Here is a 19,656-nt window from a genome sequence, read left to right as displayed (position 1 = left end):
GTTCACCCAGTAAGTATGCCTGGAATCATAATTTGTTGTAGGTTACTTCCGTCAACTAAAAATGTCTGTTTGTACAGTTAATTAGCTGCAGAAAATAAGATAAACAGACCAATGATTTGATTTAAACAGTGGCCTTAGCGCCCCTCCTCCATTCCTTCTTTCTCTCCTCAGGTGAGCTGCACTGGGAATACATTCTGATACCCGAGCCTTCACCTGGGAGCGAGAGAAGGGCGTGTCTGGGAAACATGTTGCACAGGGATTAGCAGAAAGAGAAGGGGAGGAGGGGCATGGATGGGTGAAACAGGTTAGTGTTAGGAAAAGCAGCTGAAGAATGGTTATGAAAACGACCAAGTTAATCTCTAGCTGCGGGTGGTAGGACTTCATGATTGATGGCTCAGCTATGTCACCTGGCTGCAAGTGCTGTATAGTGCTCGAGACAGTGCTGGCGAACAATGAAGGTAAATGCATGAGTCATTGTTGTTGCGTGGGTTGTTTATGTGCTTCTGTTCATGATTTATCTAAAAAAAAAGTGACTATTAACAGCTCTACAAACAGGATTCATTAATAGTGAAATCAGAATGCCCTCACGGCATTGCTCTGTGTTTGTTGACAAATGTGGTATACGTGCTAATTACTTGGCAACGAGTAAAATATATTGTGACAGTCATTAATTACAGCTCTTGTGCTTATTAATCCTCGCAGGTTTGATGCCGATTGTTAGATCTAAGAAGCCTTGGTCCTCTCTCACCAGGATTGCTCATGCAACCAGAAGAGTTGGTACATTTTTCAGAATTTCATCACATGGAAAATGGATTTGCCTAAAATTTACATTAGTAACATTTTATTTATATAAGCAAGTGGTAAAGGTTTGCATATGTAAGGTGCATATGTAAGGTTTATGTAATGAGCCTGTGTGGATCAACAGCGGTGAATATTTGTGTCTGTTTTGGTCTGTTGTCGGTGTGCATGGCAATGCAGTGTGATGAGTAACTAGACTGATAAATGAATCATAGAGGGACATTTGCAGCTATTTCACTCTGTTGTGTCCTTTGTGTAGCGCAACTGCAGTCTACAAACGTTTGAGTCTCGGCAGCATCATGGCCAAGGAGAGTGTTGAATCTGGTACGTCTCTTTCTGTCTCCATCCTGTAATTCCTTCAACTGCTGCTCGTTGTCTCTTTATCTCACTGTGTTTACTGAGATGTTTTCGGAGCCGACTTGGGATGAACCGACTTATCGGCCGATATTCGCCTGCTATCAGCCTGTCTGCAAATAAGATGAGATTCACAGATATCAGCGGCTGATGTTTATCTATTGTGTCACATTAATTTTGTGCCTGCACATTCATGAGCTACTTGCTTGTGACATCACTTTGCGAGGTTATATGAGTACTGAAAAATTCTAATGATCACGTAGGTAGATGTATAGCAAGCTAAAAAGGCTTTTGAAGCAAATACTTAAAAAAAAGAAGAAAATAATCTTTTTTCATTTGAAAGAAGGTCATATTAAAGATTGTTTAAAAGTAGTGTAATGAAGTGCTGATTGACTTTAAAACAGTTACATTTTATACAGATTTATAAAGATTTATAATAAATAATAACAAAATCAAAATAAACAAAAGTAAAACATTGGTACTGGCATTGGCTATTGGAACAATTATTATTTTATATAGGGATACATGATATGAATTTTTTTCAGCCGATACTGATAACCAGTATTTACCTGCTTCTCACAGCCAATACAATATGAAAAGAAGTTTATTTTCCTTACGCAAACCTGAAGCTATTCCACAGCTCCTAATGAGCCTTTTTTTGTTAAGACTTTTTCCCTTCTCTCTAAACCCCTGTGAAACATGTATGTCAAATTGCAATTGCGTTGTGATCCTCTTCTTCTTCTGCTGCTTCTTCTTCTCTTTCTTGTAGTCTTCTTCTTTGTGTTTTTTGGCGGATCGCAAACCAACTTTAAAGGTGCATACCAACACCTACTGTATCAGGGTGCTCAAATGTTGCTTTTGTCAATGAAAGCAATTTGCCTTAATATTATCGGCTCTATTTGATTTCATTATCGGCCGATAACCAATATGATACATTTCCCAATATATATCGTGCAATTTTAAACATCGGTATCAACCCAGAATTTTGCTGTTGGTCCAACGCTTGAAATGAAATGAAATATACTATAACATTCATATGACATGAACTATTAGTGTCATATTTGTGTAGCAGCCTGCATGTGATCTTTTATCTAGATAGAAATGTTCTCCTTTAGTTGATCATGTTTCTTTAACAGATGTTATGAGAGTCAGTTTTGCCTTCCTCAGGCTGTGTATGGCTGATGCAAGAATCCCTTTGAGATACGGTTAACAGCAGTCCCATCCATACGCTGGCACATTAATACACATTCACAGCAGCACACACGCACACACATCCATCTGTTGCCTGCTAATGTAAACGATACATTAAATCATTGTGTGTAAATGGTCTCTGAGAGCTAAGACTCTGCCTTACATGTGTCTGACAGGCCTCACATGGGAGGTTAGAGCGAACAGCCGCCACTACCACAAACCCAAACAGAAGAAATCCTTTCTGTGCTTCCGCTGGGGGAGATACGCAGTGAGTCAGCCATGCATGTACTTCCTTCCCTTCACACCAAACCCAACAACGTATACAGTATCTATGTCTCTCTTGTCCCTCTCTCTCCCCCTGTTGCTCTTCTTGTCGGTCGCCAGGACAATTTGTTGCGCAGCTACAAATACTCCCCCCTGACCTTCCTGCCTCTGACGCTGTTTGAGCAGTTCCAGCGTGTGGCCAATCTCTACTTCCTCCTCATGATGGTGATGCAGGTCAGATGAAGGCTCTGCCGTTCTCTCTTACTCTGTCTTATCACGCTCTGACTCGAGAAAATTATTTTTTTGGTTTTGATTTCTTTTACAGGCTCACGAGTAGTCTTTACTGTATCATGTTTACAATATCCAAAGAGGCGTAACTGTCTGGATTTTGGGACAACATTTAAAAAAAATTTTTGTAATGTGCTGACAGTCTGAAGTCATGGGAATGATGCTGATATGTTCCTTATACTGTGATCTACATATCCAGTTTCTTCTAGATTAAATGTACCTGACAGATTAGTGTGTTGTGATCGGTGACATGTAGTCTGTTAAGACACAGCTATAAATCATCTTTAATGAGTCCAAGTTGCCTAATCGGTGACATCTTTTTACATAACATTTTATAAATAGATATGAGCTGAATGAACAAGTGATATGTACTATAAGTATTTTTCCATCCTTCACTTCATTCAGGAATGTCTAAAGTGGCTATACTGGCCACACTGCAATCTTTAAGACAGCACTTAGATGATCCAGAATGCTGCTGGCAGGGTTGTAACAAGGACCAAAAAAGCTGAGCACATAACTCCAGTCTCACAGTTTAAACTTCAAAATGCTATTGCTGGTCCACCACAGACTTCACAGGTCGCCTGGTTCAGAATTACTGGATGTTCCCAGTGTCAAAACTAATCATGGTAAAGCTGCCTTTACCCTCTATGCTGCTCAAATTTTGGAACTTGGCCAAAAGAGCTAAGACGATGCTGACTACTTTCATATCCAAGCTAAAGACCAACATGTTTACATTGATTTTAACTACTTTTCTTATATAGAGGTGAGGACATTCATGCATTATTCCGTAATGCATGGATGTTGTAATCTTGTTGACAAACCAATCAACAAACAGACACGGGTGAAAACATAATGTCCTTGGCGGAGGTGAAAATAATTAAAATGGCCTTGCCTACAGTCATTTAACCTCAACATCATGAATTTATCTTCCACTTACAACCTTCCTCGGGAGCTTTTTACTATTATGACTTGTTGAAGCACTTTGTGTATGCATGTATATGCTTTAAATATCATGTTCCTGTGTATCCATGGTTTTCCTGTGTATCCATGGTTTTCAGTGTGTCCCTGCCATCTCATCCATACCCTGGTACATCACCATCATCCCACTAATCACCGTCCTAACGGTGCGAGGGCTAAAAGACCTTGCCAACGACATGGTGAGACCACCAGTCACTCCGTAGACCCCACCCCCCCCTCCTCCGGATATACTTCCGCTTACACACAAACGCATGAGCTTCATCACAAATATACGACCCGTCTCACGCATGCATTTATGCACCTGACACTTAAGCATGTACACGCTCTTTTCTCTCCTTCATTGTCCTCATTGACTCCTTGTCCTCTCCTCACTGACAATACCAGTCAACCCAGTAGCATTAATTTTCTCTCCCATCATTAAAGCTTTTCCTTTTAAATGCAAGCGTGATGTTTTGCATGGAGAACTCTCTGGTTAAGTGCATCACTGAGTTACGGTCGTTAACAGCTCTGGGTGAAACGCTTGCTTGACCCCTCTATATTGACTAATCATTTAGTGGAGGGTGTAAATCTCCCAGCTGGTGTCACTGTCGAGCCCCGTAATGGCGTTTATCCTTTCTCCTTTCTCCTGTTCAACCTTTCACGGCCACCCGCACTCCCTCTCACATGCTCCCCGTCCATCACTCTTTCTCTCCATCCTTGTCACGCTTCTCAAATCTATCTCTTCCCCTCCCTCGTTCTCTCTTTCCGGCCTCTCTCTCTCTCCATCTCTGGTCCAGGCACGGAGACGCAGTGACGCTCAGATTAACTCCCGACCCTGTGACGTGCTCACATCCCAGAGGTGAGGACAAAGAGAGTGGGTTATTCTCTCAGGACACAGCTCCAGTTCCAGTTTGAAACAGCCCTCTAATGAAGCTCTAATGAAGTGCGAATGAGTGAATCACTTGATGGTCCCTTTTGTGCATTAGTGCAGGGCGAAAACACAGAGCATTTTCCACACGTGTCAGAGGACAAGAAGTATGACCAAGCTCATCTTCTCTCGTCTTCAGAGATACCTTGGGTTCAGTCTGTTTCTGAGACTGTTATCCCCTGCGGACTAACTTATCATTCCAGGTTCATTATCATTTGTACAGTATCCTCCAGAGAGGAGGTCACTGTCTCAAAAATGCAATGAAGAATAATGAAATCTGCATATCATTAACATTTAAGACCCACCCAGAAATGTTTTGCTATACCGTGGACTGCTCGTATTGTCGCATATATGACGATTCATTTGAAAGTTTACTTAGTGATAAAAAGTACGTATTTCAAAGTACATTTTTTAGAATGTATCATGTCTGCATCTGGCAGTGGACCATCACTTTAAGAGTGAGCATAGTAAAATGTATATTCTTTTAAAGGAGAGGTTTGATGTTCTCTCTAATTAAGTGGACAAAGTATGTACATTTGCTATCAGTAATTGGCCAAAATATTTACCTGCATATCGGTTATCGACAGTAATCACTGTTTTCAGATGCTGTGAAGTAGGGATGCTTAATATCCCTACTTCACAGCATCTGAAAACAGTGATTACTTAAATATAGTTGTTGTGCAGTGATGGTTTGTGTTCCAGTCCTATATTTTCAATCTGATTGTATATTTTACTTACATTTAAGTATAGGATAACTGATCTCTGCGTCTTCAATATGAAGTCTAGTAAAACATTACTACATAAAAAAACAAAGAACAAAGTCATTGTGTTTGTATGCATGGTAGCTCTGCATATTTAGGAGATTTGTGACCACCAAATCATGTGAAATTTCAGCATATGAAAGCTGTGGATTATTTCTGTCCATGTGATCACTCTGTCTGTTCTGTCTCAGTTTCAGTACAGCTCAGTGGAAGGATCTGTTTGTGGGAGATGTACTGCGAATCCACAAAGACCAAGTCATCCCTGTGAGACTTTAAATTTATACAAATACTGAAATTAACAGCAATATAGATTTTGTGAAGACGTGTCTGATTAATCATGTCCTGCATGTAGAATAACATTGCATTAATTAATTTTTGTTGACCTTTTCTATAGATAAGTACTTTCATAAAGTGAAACATTTCAGCATAGCAGCACGCAGCAGCAGCCTGAGATATTTGAATAAATGCTCCAAAGCTCTATTTGTATTTCAGGGAACTTTCCACTGAGACGTCTCTCTTTTATTTTTCTACTTTCTGTCTCTTTCTTCTCAGGCTGACCTTCTCCTCCTGTGCAGTTCAGAGCCTTACAGTCTGTGTTATGTCGAGACAGCAGATATCGATGGGTAAGAAAAGCAGTCAGTCTCATTCTGTTGATAACTCGTATACATGTTTGTTTTGTATTTACTTGATGATTATACTAGTCATGGTAGTAGTAGTGGGGCATCATTTAAGCATTATATTAAATTAGGAAAGTGTAAGATATATAATATTAAAAACAACTGCAGGAATAGGAAGTTAAGAAGAAGTTTTAGGATGTGAATTTAAATGTAAAATTGATTTGAGGCCCAAGTTTTGCACGTTGTTCTGTAGCCTTGATGGCAAAAAATGTGGTCAACTTTAAAGGTCTTAAAACATTTATACGATCTACAACAGCCAGAGGGTCCCGTCCTGCACATCTGAGGTTTAGTAGTGGCTCATCAAAGGGTAAAAGGTGTACTAAACCATTGGGTGCAGACGTTATATTGTTGGGATCAGAGAAAGAACAGTATCAGTTTGTTTAATGTGGTTTTGTCTTTTTGTTACCAGATAAAACAAATTATAGGGCTAACAGCACCTTGTGGTTTATTACAGAGTGAAGACCTTTTAATGAAGTTATTTGAGAGACAAAAGGCTTAAATTTATTTCTCCAGAATGCTAAAAATATGGAAATCCCACTCTGATTCTGAACCAAAAAAATTAATATTGCATAACCAGCTGCACACTGCCTTGACTTCTAATTATGTCTGATGAATGGATCAACTGTTTTAATGTTGATTTAATGTGTAAGTGTGTTCTCGTCTTTGCACAGAGAGACTAACCTCAAGTACCGCCAGGCGCTCAGTGCTACTCACAACGAGCTGACCTCTCACCCCTCAGAGGAAGCGCTTGCTGCCTTTGATGGTGAATAAATGTTTTTGAAGTGCAAATTCAGACATGCTCATTTTTATTTAAAAGTAGAGTAAACTTTTAACAGAAATGAATGCTTGTCAAACATATGAGAAAATGTAACCTTACATTTTACAGGCGTGGTCCTCTGTGAGGAGCCCAACAAACGCTTGTACACCTTCAGAGGCCAGCTGCACTGGAGAGGAGAGTGTCTCCTGCTGGACAACCAGCACATCCTCCTGAGGGGAACAGTCCTACGCAACACACAGTTTGCCTACGGCTTGGCCATATACACTGGTACATGTAGAAGAATTTATTCAGTTTAGACATGGGGATATCAACATTGATTTCTGTGGAATGGCTATGCCTGGGAGATGTTAGCGAGGGCTAGGATGATACAGGTTTTTTTTAATAAAATGGATGCTTGCCACAGTCAAACTAGTCTGTTGAGTCTATAAATGACACTGAGGCAACCGGATGAAGAGAATCCCTCATATATGGCTCAATGTCCCAAAAGGTGGACGATAACAGAGGCTGCGACTAATGATTATTTTCATTATTGTGTAATTTGGCCACTGATTTCTCGATAAGGGCTGCACGATACAGTTGAAAAATCATATTGTGATTCTTTTGATAAATATCACAGTTGCAATATGATTCACAATTAGTGGGAATGATCTTTTTTTTTAATCCCAATTTTCATTTTCACTGAAAAAACTATCAAAAGCATTATCATGATGTGACATTTGTTGGGATCTGCACCAAACATGTTTTCGTACATCTGGAGAACAAACTTTGTAGGCCAGGACATCTCTGCAGCACTGCAGTACTTCATTATAATGCTGTTTTGTCACATATTTTCGCTTTATCAAAAGAAATAGCTACTTCTTGCGATTTGGATATTTCACTTAGTCATAATGCAGTTTCATTTATATTTTGATTAATTGTGCAATTGAAAATTGAAATTTCCCAGATCCCAAAGTGATGTCATCAAACAGTTCAAAACCCCAAAAAACTCTTAATTTACTGTCATAAATGACAATGAAAAGCAGGAAAATCATTCAATTTTGGAAGCTGAAACCAGCGAATGTTTGACATTTTGACTGAAACAAATAATCAATTATCAAAAAGTTGACAATATTTTTCTTCCAATCAACTACTCGATTAGTTGACTCAATTTTGCATACAAAACTATTGCAAAAATGTTTTGTCTACCTATCCTTATTTAACCTTCGACTGTGGCCTCCACATGTTTCAATGACAAATTTTATTATGTGGAATACATTATACTGCTAATTATGGACAGTACTTAACTCTTGCAGCTGTGTCTTAAATGTGGGTCTGTTAACGTCTGGCAGATTACAGGCTCCTCCTGTCTTCTAAGTGATCATTGATCGGATATTACTGGACCAGGCAGAGGTGTCATGGATCTCGCTGCTATGACCCTTTCAGTTCTGGTAAAGCAGATCAATAGATCAAATTCTTCCAGAGAGGGGTTTTATGCTGTTCATCAGAGACTGTCTATTGGAGTGACCCCCAGTTCAGCCTGATTATAACTCCAACCCTCCTGACACACACTTGACATGGTCCACTGTGAATTATCAAGGTTGACATATTGTTGTTGTAGTCAGACTTAGTTGGAATCAGTTTCTGTCCTTGAACACGCTCTCAGTTTTTTTTTTCATGTTTTCTTACACATGCAGCTTAACGTCCTTCAGCAGTCTATGTAAGAATAAGAAAACATCACTGGAAAACATAATGTGATACTTTATTGATCCCTGCAAGGGAAATTCTCTCTTCCCACTGACCTCTTGACAGCGAGGTCAGACACCCCCGGAACTGGTAGGGATTCAGCATCTTGCTCAAGGGCACATCAGCAGATACTCACTGACACGAGGGCTTGAACTTTCGCCCTCTGGCTGCAGAATGGACTCCCAACTTCGCTCGGCCAGGCCGCCGCAGCTACAGCGTTTAATAGTTGTCTGTTCTGCACCAGGCACGGACACTAAGATCCTGAGGAACTGCGGGAAGCTAAGAGTGAAGACGACTCGGACAGAAAAAGTTTTCAACAAAGTGGTGATGGGGGTGAGTGGGTGAAGGGCAGGGGGATGACAAGCGTGACGCATCCTGTGGAGTTATTATAAACTGTGTGTGTGTATGTTCTGGATCTGTAGATCATCCTGTCCGTGCTGCTGGCAGCTCTGCTCCTCGCCATCGGCAGTGGCGTGTTTTCCAGTTGGGTCATGAGCAACACAGGGGTTCTGACTCCTCTGGTGGTTGATGGCAACCCCATCTACACAGGGTTCCTCATCTTCTGGAGCTACATCATCCTGCTGAGCCCGGCCATGCCCATAGCTCTCTACATCACGTCAGTTCAATCAACAACACTGCACTTATCTGAGCAAAAGCCAGAAGGTAGGAATACACCTGTGTTTTTGCACATGCTGTCATACTGTGTGTGTGTGCATCCACAGGTTCGAGCTGATCCACACGGTCCACAGCAAGTTTATTGGCTGGGATCTGGAGATGTATTGGCAGCAGGCAGACAAACCGGCCCAGGCCAGGAATACTTCACTGAGCGAGGAGCTCGGCCAAGTGGGATACCTGCTGAGTGACAAAACTGGGACACTAACCCAGAACCGTCTGCTCTTCAGACAATGCTGCATAGCTGGAGAGATCTATGGTAAACCATCTCTAATCTAATCTAATCTATTCTAATCTAATCTAATCTATTCTAATCTAATCAAGTGAACTAATCTTTAATATCAAAAAGTTACATTTCTGTGGTATTTTAATTTGTCATTTTTAGAAGAAAGCAATCCAATGACAGCACTTCTAGTTATCAAAAAACAAAGTATCTGACCTCAGTTTGCGCTGGTAGCTGGAAATTAACATTCCAACCACTCAAAGACTTTTTAACAACCTCAGCCCCTGCCAAGGCCAACAAATAAAATCAAAATTACCTCAGCATTCGCTTTCAGCAGTATGGATGATTATTGAGACCTGGCATAATAAAACAGTTGCGCTTTTTGATCAGAAATCAAGAGGGAATTGATAAATTAACTGACTGATAAGTAGAATCTATAAAGGGCATTGTTATCAATAAAATCTTATCAATTCCTGTCCCTTTTCAACAGGATGTACATAAAATTATGAATGCAAAATGCTCTCAAGATGCATCTTTACAGGACTTTTGGCAGCTTTAACTGTCCCCTATGTCGGCATGTCAGTAGGTAAACTGTACTGTAACAGGCCATTATTAATCAGATGACCTGACACAATTCAGTAGAAAGAAATGTTTATAAATATAAACAAAATATATAAGATTGCAACATAGAAAAGTAGTGATGGCACTCTGTCAATTATCATATCTGTGTTTATTCAAGAGTGCTTGTTTGGCTCTCAGTCTGTATCCAAGAATGCGTGAAGTTCCAAGACTGTATTCTGTTGAGTCAACGCATTAATTTGATTTATGTAACAGGGTTTGATAATTACCAGAGAGCAAAGTTTCCCCGCTGGATTAAAGTGGAACAATGATCCCTCTGGGGAGGCAACCTCACATAAACGCTGGGTGAGGCAGCAGGAGACACTTAACATGCTCATATCCAACAGCCACCAGTCCATCTAAATATTTAACACAGCTCTGCCCACTGAAGACAACTGTAACTGAAACCTTGTCTGAATCACAGCAACCATATGTCGTACGTCTGAGCCACTTCCTGGTTGTCTTTCTTTCTTTCTTTCTTTCTTTCTTTCTTTCTTTCTTTCTTTCTTTCTTTCTTTCTTTCTTTCTTTCTTTCTTTCTGCATTTCTGCATGTCTTTCACTGGCACATATTTCTCCTCTATTTCACATACTTTTAAAAGTCACTAAATATAGTCATTTCCCTACTTTCACAGGGGATGCATCTGTCAGGGCAGAGGATGTAAAGGTACTGTATCATTACTCTCAAATTGGCATCTTTGAACTGTATTTCCTTCTGTCTTCACCTCCTCCCTCTATATTTCCAACCTAATTCAAAGATATTCTCTAATCTCCCTTCAGGGTGCATCTTTTCTTGTCCATGTGCCTGATTTAATGTCCTAATTTCTGCTGCCATCAGAATTCGACTCTATTAGCCATAGTTGCGACACAGTATAATTTCACAGCACAGTAACATTTGGTGTACCATCTTTTTCCCTCTGCGTCTGCAGCCCATGGACTCAAGCTGGAATCCTTTCTCGCGCGGTGGACTGTTCATGTCGGCTCCCCGCCTGATGGAGAAGCTCAGAGGACAGATGTGTCCGCTCAGCAGACAGTTCCTCTCAGCGCTGTCTTTATGTCACACTGTCATGGCAGAGTGGAAGGAAGGTTGTGTCTTTGTGTTGTGTTTGTGGTATTCAGATCAAAGTAGTTAGATTCTTATCCTCCATCTGATAAAACTGTTAGTCCTCAGGTTATACTTCAGAGAACCCTGGTTTGTTTTTGATGAAATCTCACTATGTAGTCCATGTTTCCACTGTGTTTTTTGTCTGATCGATTGGCAATTAAAGGTTATATAACCTGTATTTTTTCATTTCATACACTTTTTTGTCTAATGTTGCCAAAACTTGAAACTACATTTTTATTAGTTGTTTTCCATCCCTGGAAATCACTGGTCTGAATCTGATATCACAATATAAAAAGTTACTGAATGACATAATGAACTGCTCCCAGAGGACGACATGTTTACCTCCACTTTGCATGTTGACCGCATTCCTCCAGAGGCTCCAGTTTACCAGGCTGCGTCCCCAGATGAGGAAGCCCTTGTTGGTGCAGCCAGGGAGCTGGGCTGGGTCTTTCTTTCCAGGACAAGAGATTTTATCGTTGTCTCTGAGTTGGGTGTCACCCGCCAATATCAGCTGCTGGCCCTGTTGGACTTCACCAGCCAGAGACGACGCATGTCTGTACTGGGTGAGACTAGCCCTCTAAATACACACCAACAACATGATTTCGATCTTACCATCTCTTGCAGTCTTTTGCACTCACCTCCCTTTTCTGCACTTATGTTAAGTTCTCTCATGTCAACTTCTTTTCCAGATAAACTTGTTTTGTTTTTTCTTTCAGTGCGGGAGCCAGAGGGTGGGTTAAAGCTGTACTGTAAAGGGGCCGACATAGTAATCCTGGAGAGGCTGCAGAAGGACTGTCCATATCAGGAAAGGACTGAAAAAGCCCTGGAGGTGAACTGGAGTTTCTGCTGAACAATTAATGTCTGCTGTTATTGAGTCTACTATTTATATGAAACTCTGTTAGTTAGTTTCTATCTCTTAATGAAGCAGTTTGTATTCACACTTATGTGAAAATGTGTAACTGAAGTCTTGGTGATTTTGAGGGATACAGCGATATATCAGACGAACATTGGTATCAGCTGCCTTGTTGACTACTATCGGCCTGTCAGCAAATAAGATGACATTCACTAATTGCAGCAGCCGATGTTTATCTCTTGTGTCACATAAATTTCTCGCGAGCACTTTTAATGAGCTTCTGGCCCACAACATCCCCACCATCAGTTTGTAAGGCTAATATAATATTTTTTTTATTATGAATGACATCACCATTGTTACGATCACCTCTGTATATCTTCCATTTTTATAATCAATTGCCTCATCAATAGAGTTTTCAAGAAAGGATCAGACCCACCGATCTCCTGCTGAGATAGTTGAGGCATGCCATGAGGGTTTAAATCATGTTTTCTTTGTCAGTTCTTCACTTCCGCCTGAACAATCACTCAGTAAATAATGTGCAGCCTATCAAATAACGTGTGAACTTCTCTTCCGTCAGTTGTTTGCCCAGGCCTGTCTGAGGACTCTGTGTGTTGCGGTTCGATCGGTTCCTGAGGCATCGTGGGAGCAGTGGAGTAAAACTCTGGCCCAGTCTGCTGCCATGGCGACCTGTGACCGTGAAGCAGTGCTGGAAAAGCTATATGATCAGATGGAAAGAGAGCTGCAGGTGGGCTCTTCCTCAATGTAATTTTTACATGTGTGTCGTAGGTTATCTTTTTAAAATGGTATAGCTGATAAATGACACAGGATGACCAACACAGATAATGAAGCCTGTGTTTAATGATTTCTGCCCTTTACTCTTTGACAAATTAAATACATTTTTGTATGTAATTACGTTGAACGTCGCTCATATCATCTCTTTGTCTCTTTGTCACAGTCCTGCTACTATCTTATAAATCCAGTATTTTATAGAAATGCTTCAAACAAAGGTTAACATTCATGTTTTGTAGCTCCTGGGAGTGACAGCGATAGAGGACCGGCTTCAGGAGGGCGTTCCTGAGACTATTGCTCTCCTTCAACAGGCTGGGATTAAAGTATGGGTACTGACAGGGGACAAAAAAGGTATTGTTACATACTGTACCAGGAGGTGGGAATGGCACCATTTTGACAGTAAACACAGTCTCACTGTGGTCTCTGTCTTTTTCCCTCCTCTCTTTCCTGCTCCTTTGCTCTTCCTCCTTGTAGAGACTGCAGTGAATATTGGATACTCTTGCAAACTACTGGATCCTGATACCAGATTACTGGAATGGCAGGAGCTGAGGTTAGCAATGATAAAAATACTCAAAGACACACACACACACACTCATGCCATCTCATTGATCTTTGTGTGTTTGCTCCTGCAGGCAGATACTCCAATCCCCAGACCCGGGGGTCAGTTTCTCCAAGGCCAGACAGACGGACCTGTGGGTTGTAGACAAGGAGAGGGCTGGAGCAAAGACTGCTGTGGTCCTCACTGGACCTGAGCTGGTAAACACCAGATATACAGGAAATAGTTTACCTTTGTAGTTTTTAATGGGTCAAATATCTGCTGTCATACAGTTTGCACATGACTCATTATGATACTTTCTTTCTTTCACTATGCTGTTTTTGTCTGCCACCGGGCACGAAATCTCACAGGAAGGCTAACTGGTGCTATTTCTGTCTGCTTTAACATCTCCATTAGACTAAATGACTGAATAAACTCATAAACATTTTGTCCTGTTTTTATGGTAACCACTACTGCGAGGAAAACAAAAAGTGACCTAGATGTCTTTGTGACAGCAGCACCAACAATAATAGCACTTGGAAATGCAGATGCACATTTATACATCTAGTGGATGAGGGGCCATGTTAGTATTCATTTGGAGTCATGTTTGTGCCTACAGATAATTGTAAGTCTAATATTCACATAGTAGTTCTGTTTTTGGTCTCCACCAACTCCTGAGAGAAAATGTCAGGCTTTTTAGCTGCTAAATGCTCTCCTTGTGTTCATCAGCAAGTCGCTAGCTGTGTCTGTCTGTTGTTGCAGCTGAGCAAATAGTGTCTGGTGTGTTTATAGAGCTTGAAGAGCTGCTGCATCTGAAAACACTGCTGATGAGAGCAGTGAGATTGAACGAAACGACAGATTAATGAGTTAAACACTCGATCTGAAGGAAACTGCAGAGTCAGGTGACGATTGTCTGTGTATTTGTAACTCCAAAGATACTTAAAAGATACTGGCAGAACTAAAATGCCTTAAAAGAAGATCTGTCAAATTACAAAGCTGTAAACAGAGAAACTAAACATGGAAAGCAAAGGCAAAGTTCCAATGAAAGGAAGATGCATTTTATTTAAATATAACCTAAACTGAGCTGTTTGATGGTGTCGTTCTCCAGGCAGAGTTCGACCAGAAACCAGAATGGGGGGCATCGTTCATGAGACTGGCAGAACAGTGTCAGTCGGTGCTATGTTGTCGTGTAACACCTGGACAGAAGGCTGACATCGTCACACTGGTCAGAAAGCACACCAGCTCAGTCACCTTGTCCATCGGGGACGGTGCCAATGATGTTAACATGATCAAGAGTGAGTCAAGTTAAATGTAAAGACGTGTTTATAGATCTAAATTCTAGAGAAAACCTACTAATCAATGTACTCTGCTTTCTGTTCTCATGTTTTCACATTTCCTTCTAATTTTTCGATCTATGTCTTTTCTTTCCCCGACACCAGCGGCTCATGTTGGTGTGGGGATAGCAGGAGTCGAGGGAGGTCAGGCAGTGCAGAACGCAGACTTCGCATTGTCCCAGTTCAGATTCCTGCAGAGGCTGCTGCTGGTCCACGGGCGTTGGTCCTACAGGCGCATTTCCCTCTTCTTGCGCTACTTCTTGTTCAAGACCTGCGGCTTTGCTCTCGTGCACATATGGTTTGGTTTCTTCAATGGCTTCAGTGCTCAGGTTAGATGTACATGGGTGAAATTTAATGAAATAAAGTCTTCATGAACTGACGTTTATCAGGGAGAAAACATTTATTCCACCATCTGTATCTGTCTTGCAGTCTCTGTATGAGACGTGGTTTATCGCTCTCTACACGGTCTTCTACACAGCGACCCCAATTATGCTTGTGGCCTTCTTTGAACAGGTAAGACAGTTTTAGAGACAATGTTTCTATGAACTCAATAGTCATATATATATATTTGATCATCAGCACTCAGATATATTGGGTCATTATTCATCCTGCCTCTGTGTGTTGTAGGACGTGAGTGCAGAAAGCAGCCTGAAGTGGCCAGAGCTGTACAAGTGTGGACAGAGACAGGAGCTCTCCAGTCCTCTCATGCTGGCCTTGTCACTCCTGTATGCCGTCTACACATCGCTTGTTCTCTTCTTTATCCCGTTTGGAGTGTATTACAACACAGCCTTCGACTACCAGACCATGGCAGTCACTGTCGCCATGGCGGCCACGTTCACTGCCACCATCGAGGTCAGGATCACACCTCATAGATAAAAGTGAAGTACAGAAACTTTAAGAGATAAAAGAATATAAATAGAAACAATTATTTTTGGATTATCAAAAAGGATTCCACCCTCTATGAAATGATAATTAACTATTGATGTCATAATGTGATGTTTTTACGTTACGTCACACATTGGTACATTTGTTACTCATTCTCTGTCCAAAAAGTAAACCTCCCATTGCAATAATATGTAATGCTAACTAATCTAGCTGCTCTCCAAAATCTTCATGGTTTAGCTTCTGAAATAACTACACTGTCAAAAGTCAAAATATTGTCTTTTTACATGGGTTGTATTATGCTTTTTCATAAAGTCTTGACCACCCAGTGTTATCATGGCAAAATGTGGTTCTGGAGACACATTTTGTAGCGGGGAACCATCACAGAAGCAGTTTTGAGTATTTTGCCAGGTGTTTATATATCTGTCTCTCTGTGTGTCTGCGGACAGATTTTTGTCAGCACAATAATACCACAACTGTGCAAGACACAGTCACAAAATTGTGCAGGTGAGCAGTTGAGATCAAAATGAGCAGTTTGATGATGGCCATGGTCCGAGCAATTCTATGTGGTCCTGATCCATACAGTCCTGTTATATTTTATCCAGTTTTCCCCCCATCTATTCTATTTTGTTCTATTCGACTGTCTTTTCTTTCATCTGGTGCAGGAATGTTTGAATGGAATATTCACTTGTGTTAGTTGTATTTTACAGTTAATTGTTGAAATCCTATTTAGAGATTCATTAATACGGAGTTGTGCTGACACAGTCTTCTTGATTTTGCATGAAGGAGAAGATCCAATCTCAATTAAACAAATAAAAAGTCATTATTCTATCTCATTTTATTTTGTGAAACAAATACATTTGTACTCGACTTTATTGTATATCAAGAAGTACATATCTCTTGTGATTCTTTCTGTTTGTCTTTCAGGTTGTGCTGGTGACCAAATACTGGACCAAGTTCAATATAGCAGCCGTGTGTGTCTCTTTTGTGATTTTCTTCATTCTTACCAGGATCACCCACAACACCCGCCTGTTTGAGAGATCGCCCGGCGACTATGTCTTTATCGGTACGCTTCTGCTCATCTCATTGTCAATTGAGTGATGTTGCTCCTGGCTGTGGCTATTTCAACATCTATTACGGCAGGAGCTGCTGGAATTGATTCACATGGAGACAAATAATATCAACACTGTGGACAAAAACATACAACCAAACACGCAAGACGAAATGTCAATGTTAATGGCTATTTCAGGTTTTTTTTCTTTTTTTCTGTTGATCTGATGATGTGTCATAACTCCTGTGAACAGGTTTGACCGCTCTGTGTTTGTTTGTTTTTCATTAGGTGCATCTGATAAGGCCTTCGTCAATCCAGTTGTGTGGCTCACAGCTCTGCTCACTGCCTGGACGGCTGTTTTGCCCTCCTTGACCGCCTACGCTCTCAATGTTATTCTCACCGTCCGTGACAAACACAAGGTGAGACATCTGCACGACAAACACAAAGAGATAATTGGGACAGTAAGAAAGAGAGGTGGAGTAAAAATTTACAAAGGGAAGAGTGCAAAACTAAAACTGTAAATATAAACATTTTGCATTCATCTGGATGTTAGTTACAAATATTGAGAGAAAAAAAGCACACAGCAAGTCAGCTCCTGTACATCAATCTCAGCCTTTTTTCAACAATTCAAGACTTTTTACGGTTTCATAAAATGTCTCCAAACAACCTGCAACTGCAGCAAAAAGTTACCATATATCTTCTGTTACTTTCTCAGTGATAATTCTCCCGTTGTGTGCATCCTACTGGGTTCTGATGGGAAAATGTACTCACTGCTATTGGCAAATAAAAAATAACTAAATGTTTGACATAAGGGCCAACTCGGGATGATGCTGAATTAGGTTGCCATTCTGTTGCATTTTGGAGACTGAGCTTGTGTGCCACTCCTTTGTTTTATAAAATCTGAGATGAGGTGAGTTGTTTCCCATTCACCTTCATATATTATTGAGGTTTCACTTCTCTAAAACTGAAAGCATGAACAGTTGCAACTGTAAATGGCCGGTGACTTAGTTCACATGCAGAAAATATTCCAGTTTTTGCCCTTATTATGAAAAAGACATTTTGTCTATAAAGCTGTCTATGGCTAATGAAAATTAATATCCCACAAATATTCCCGTCTACATACAGCTGTGCATACTCTGATTAATGATCAGCTCCTTTTGGAAAAGGACTGAGTTGCGATATTTGTGCTAGAGCCTGACTGATATTATTGGCCAATATTATCCCGTCATAGATATATCAGCATCAGTGCATATGTTGTCTGATATGAAAACTTTTTTTTTTAGAGAGAGAGATTATTATACCAAAAAAGGTGCTTCGGTTATTTCATAATTTATAAATTCCCTGTTACTGTTGTTAAACTGTAAAATATCCTGCCACCATTACATGTATTTGTTGCAAGTTTGATCAAGTATCTGTCACGCTCTAATTTGTGCATTATTCAAACTCCAGCTGATGTTTAAAAGGAGACATGTTTCTCCTTTTCTTTTGTGCGTGCATCTCTACCCCAGCCTTACAAACCGTTAGTCAGGCAACACACTGAGCTGAATGTAAACAGGCGAGAGACTATGTGCCACAAACTGCGTTCAAAACCCCAATTGAGATAGTCTGAATATATACATGTCCAAAGAACACTCCTAAAACCTGAATAATATCAGCATATCCTATGTGTCTTAATCAGAAAATGCTATATTCGGAATAAAGGCCTAATTCAGAATATCCAAATACAATATGCTGTTTACATAACCTGCATCATATTCTGGATGTTGTCATATTCTTAATAATTGTCGGAAACTGGTGTGCATGTAAACAATGCGACTCTCACCCGGCTGTGATGTAGGTCCACAGTGCGTCCCATCAGCCGGTGGAGCTGAGGTCGCATCTGAGGCGAGGAACGTCTCTTCGCCGGTCCTCTTACGCCCTCTCTCAGGGAGCCGGGCCCGGGCGCCACATCACATCAGCGACCTCACAAGGCAAAATTCACATGAAGGACAATAGCGATGCACCAAACGGACTGTGAATAATGACTGATTTAGGTTTTTATATGGGAAAAAATGTGATCATTTAGATATAATCTGCAACTTAGAGCTAAAAAGATGATTCATTTCATGTCTGTACTTCAAGTAGAACCTTGAATCTTTTGTATGGTTACTATCTTCTGCTACATATCATGTACAAAATACATACTGTACATATCTACTTTATATCTTGTAATGTTTTTACATAGACAGTTTACCTCAGCATGAACGTATCTGATCTTTGTTGTTCGAGACTGTTGTGGTAAAAAAGAAGAAGAAAAATATTTTTTGTATCTGCTGGGGTCACAGGGGATTTCCTTTGAAGATCAAACCAAACACAATAAACCGACAGCACAGCTTTGTTTTACAATTGTTTTATTTGTTAATTTATTTCAAAACACGCAATTTTACCCATATTATCCTTTTAAGTTTTTATTTTTCTGTAACAGTTATTACTCAGATTTTTTTCCTTCTCAAAAAGTCTCAACTAGAGTGAAACTAAAAGTCCTCCACAGGCTCTCCGGCTTCTGCAGTGGGAGGAGGGAAAAGAGGCTTTCTGACCAGACGTCGTGAGTGGGTTTGTCCCTCGTTTCTGTGTGGGCGGAGGAGTATGTGTGTGTGGAAGTTTACACCAGGGTGTGTTTGTGTGTGTGTGTGTGTGTGTAAGTGCAATAGGTGGAATATCCACATGGCCGGTAAATCACAGGACCCGTAGAGCAGCCCAGAGAGCTGAACATTGTCTTCTAGGTTTGGTAGCCAGATTGTCATACCTCTGATTTCATCTTTGGTTTCAGCAAACACTCTCAAAAGGCAGACTCACCCTCTCCAGCATGTGCCTGTGTCTGTTTGTGTGTCTGTCTGTC

General features: G+C 40.6%; 1 protein-coding gene across 1 annotated transcript; it reads left to right on the top strand.

The window, feature by feature from the left end:
• The first annotated feature begins 1,097 nt into the window (after positions 1-1,097).
• On the top strand, positions 1,098-18,795 carry atp8b3 (ATPase phospholipid transporting 8B3). Its single transcript, XM_073476426.1, has 27 exons — positions 1,098-1,122; positions 2,520-2,611; positions 2,728-2,841; positions 3,954-4,052; positions 4,650-4,711; positions 5,733-5,805; positions 6,094-6,164; positions 6,890-6,981; positions 7,105-7,263; positions 8,963-9,051; positions 9,141-9,334; positions 9,441-9,649; positions 10,865-10,896; positions 11,159-11,315; positions 11,709-11,897; positions 12,051-12,163; positions 12,765-12,932; positions 13,216-13,327; positions 13,451-13,526; positions 13,609-13,732; positions 14,620-14,806; positions 14,951-15,174; positions 15,275-15,358; positions 15,473-15,697; positions 16,655-16,793; positions 17,067-17,197; positions 18,616-18,795. The coding sequence occupies exons 1-27, from the start codon at positions 1,098-1,100 to the stop codon at positions 18,793-18,795; spliced, it is 3,420 nt and encodes a 1,139-aa protein (XP_073332527.1).
• Positions 18,796-19,656: the final 861 nt, after the last annotated feature.

Source organism: Pagrus major, chromosome 11, assembly GCF_040436345.1.
Source record: "Pagrus major chromosome 11, Pma_NU_1.0".
In the NCBI taxonomy this organism is placed as follows: domain Eukaryota; kingdom Metazoa; phylum Chordata; class Actinopteri; order Spariformes; family Sparidae; genus Pagrus; species Pagrus major.
Note: the sequence above shows the minus strand (reverse complement) of the source record. Positions and strands in the feature narration are given on the sequence as shown.